This window comes from Lactuca virosa, chromosome 5 (genome assembly GCF_052849685.1).
Source record: "Lactuca virosa cultivar CGN04683 chromosome 5, Lactuca_virosa_CGN04683_v6, whole genome shotgun sequence".
Lineage (NCBI taxonomy): Eukaryota > Viridiplantae > Streptophyta > Magnoliopsida > Asterales > Asteraceae > Lactuca > Lactuca virosa.
Genome location: NC_136430.1, coordinates 356,908,459 through 356,910,825, shown reverse-complemented (window position 1 = coordinate 356,910,825; position 2,367 = coordinate 356,908,459). Strand labels below are relative to the sequence as shown.

At 39.8% G+C, this 2,367-nt stretch overlaps 1 protein-coding gene across 1 annotated transcript; it reads right to left on the bottom strand.

Annotated features, from left to right (window-relative positions):
- Window positions 1-1,020: 1,020 nt before the first annotated feature.
- LOC145113489 (uncharacterized) lies at window positions 1,021-1,615 on the bottom strand. Its single transcript, XM_079049568.1, has 2 exons — window positions 1,555-1,615; window positions 1,021-1,442 (listed from the first exon to the last, which is right to left on the bottom strand). Exons 1-2 carry the CDS (start codon window positions 1,613-1,615, stop codon window positions 1,021-1,023), a joined length of 483 nt encoding a protein of 160 aa, XP_078905694.1.
- Between the last annotated feature and the right edge of the window lie 752 nt (window positions 1,616-2,367).

Below are 2,367 nucleotides of genomic sequence, written 5' to 3'. Positions count from 1 at the left end.
GGTGTATGGAGGAGTAAAAGAATGAGCTGGTATTTATAAGTGAGTTTGGAGTCTTGCGTGTCGTGCAACAGGAGGTGTGCCACGCATAAGGGTGACATCGATCCATTGGGATGTCGACACATGGCGCGAACTGGGTGGGGCTATGTGGTTGGCTTCGTGTGCAAGCTACGCGCGATGTGCGTGCGCGTGTGACATTTTCCAGATTTTCAAAATTACATAACTCCTTCATACGAGCTCCTTTTTTGACATTCTTTATATCCACAGAAACCTCTCAACGAGATCTACAACTTTTCTTTAGACTCTGTCGGCTAATTTTGAATTTATTTTATTTACACAAGCTTAGCGTATTAAAACCCGTATAAAATGCATAACCCTCACATCCGACGTCCGTTTTCGATGGTTTTTATATCGTTGGAATTCGAACAACGAGATCTTCAAGTCTCGTTTAGATTGTTTTGGATAACAATCCGTCGATCTAAAAGTCGATATCGGTGCGCACACAGTTGCGCCGAATTTTAGAAAAATCATAACTTCATTTAGTGAAGTCAGATTTAAACGATACCTATACGCACAAATTTGCTTTTACGACATCTATGAATTCCGTTTAGACTTCCTAAGCTAAAAAACAATCTAACTCAGATTCACTTTTTATGTTATCCGTAGCCGTGTCGGTTTTATCGTGAGACTTTGGCGCTTCCTAACTTCTTCGTTCTAAGTCGGATTGAGGCATTCTAGATATGTATGGGATCCTAATTAAGAATACTATAACTAGGTTGAGATTACTTTCCCTAAGTAATCTTTTATTTTTTACGTGTATTTTAAATCTTATTTATTTTATTATATAATATATCTTAATGTCATATAAAACACATAGGCACAAAATATATGAATAATTTTGTCTTATTCATTCACAAAATGACTACATGACTTGACCACAAAGGTTACATGTTTGATTACTAAGCTTAGCTTGAAATGCGGGCATTATAATTCTCTCCCCGTTAGGATGATTATGTCCCGGAATCATGTGTCAGCAAACAGATGTTGATATCGACTCTTCATGTCACTTTCTGTTTCCCAGGTGAGATTTGACCATGTTGGGTGTTTCCATCGCACTAGCACTAAGTCAATCATCTTACGACGTAACTTCTTTGTCTTACGGTTGATGATTTCTATAGGCTCTTCAACCAGCCGCCTATCTTTGTCGATCCTTAACTCTGAAAGTGGAAGCATATCCACTTCTTCTCCTGAGTACTTCCTCAAATAACAAACGTGAAAGGTATTATGGATACCTTCCAGCTCGGCATGCAATTCAAGCTTGTAAGCTATATTCCCTATCCTTTGAAGTAACTTGAATCGTCCTATGAAACGAGGACTCAACTTCCCACACTTTCTGAATCTAATAAGTCCCTTCCATGGCAAGACTTTAAGTAACACTTGATCACCTACATCAAATGTTATCGGTCGTCGTTTCTTATCTACGTAGCTCTTTTGATGACATTGGGCAGCTAACATACCTTCCCTAATGACTTTAATCTTCTCGGTGGTTTGATGTACTATATCCAGACCCGCAAAATGCTTTTCTCCTGCTTCTATCCAACACGACGGCGTTCGTCATTTCCTTTCATATAGTGCTTCGTAGGGAGGCATCTTGATGCTTGAGTGATAACTATTATTGTTGGAAAATTCGGACAAGGATAGATGGTTATACCAACTACCCAAAAACTCTAAGGTGCATGTCCGCAACATATCCTCCAAGGTTTGGATAGTTCTCTCACTTTGTCCATCTGTTTGTGGATGATAAGCAGTACTCAAACACAACTTCATGTCTAACTCCTCCTGCAAATTTTTTTAAAATCTGGAGGTGAATCTACGGTCCCTATCTGACAAGATAGATAAGGGAACTCCATGAATTCTTACGATTTCCCTTACATAGGTGTCTGCCAACTTCTGCATAGACTAATTCTCTCGTGCGGCTATGAAATGCGCACTCTTCGTAATTTGATCTACTACAACCCATATCATGTCGTGACCTCTCTTTGTCTTCGGCAACTTTGTTATGAAGTCCATGTTAACATCATCTCGTTTCCCTATGGGTGCTGGTAAGGGTTCCAGACTCTCATATGGCTTATGATGTTGTGCCCTCAGTATCGCACATATTATGCAGTCCGCTACGTAAATTGTTATGCCGACCTTCATTGTCGGCCGCCAATAACAGGGCTTCAAGTCTAAGTACATTTTGGTGCTGCTTGGGTGTATAGAATACATAGTCTTATGAGATTCATCCATGAGAAGATCTTGTATCCCACCCATCTTTGGCACCCAAATACGATTCTTAAACGTCTTCAACCCTTGTTTGTCTTCTTCAAA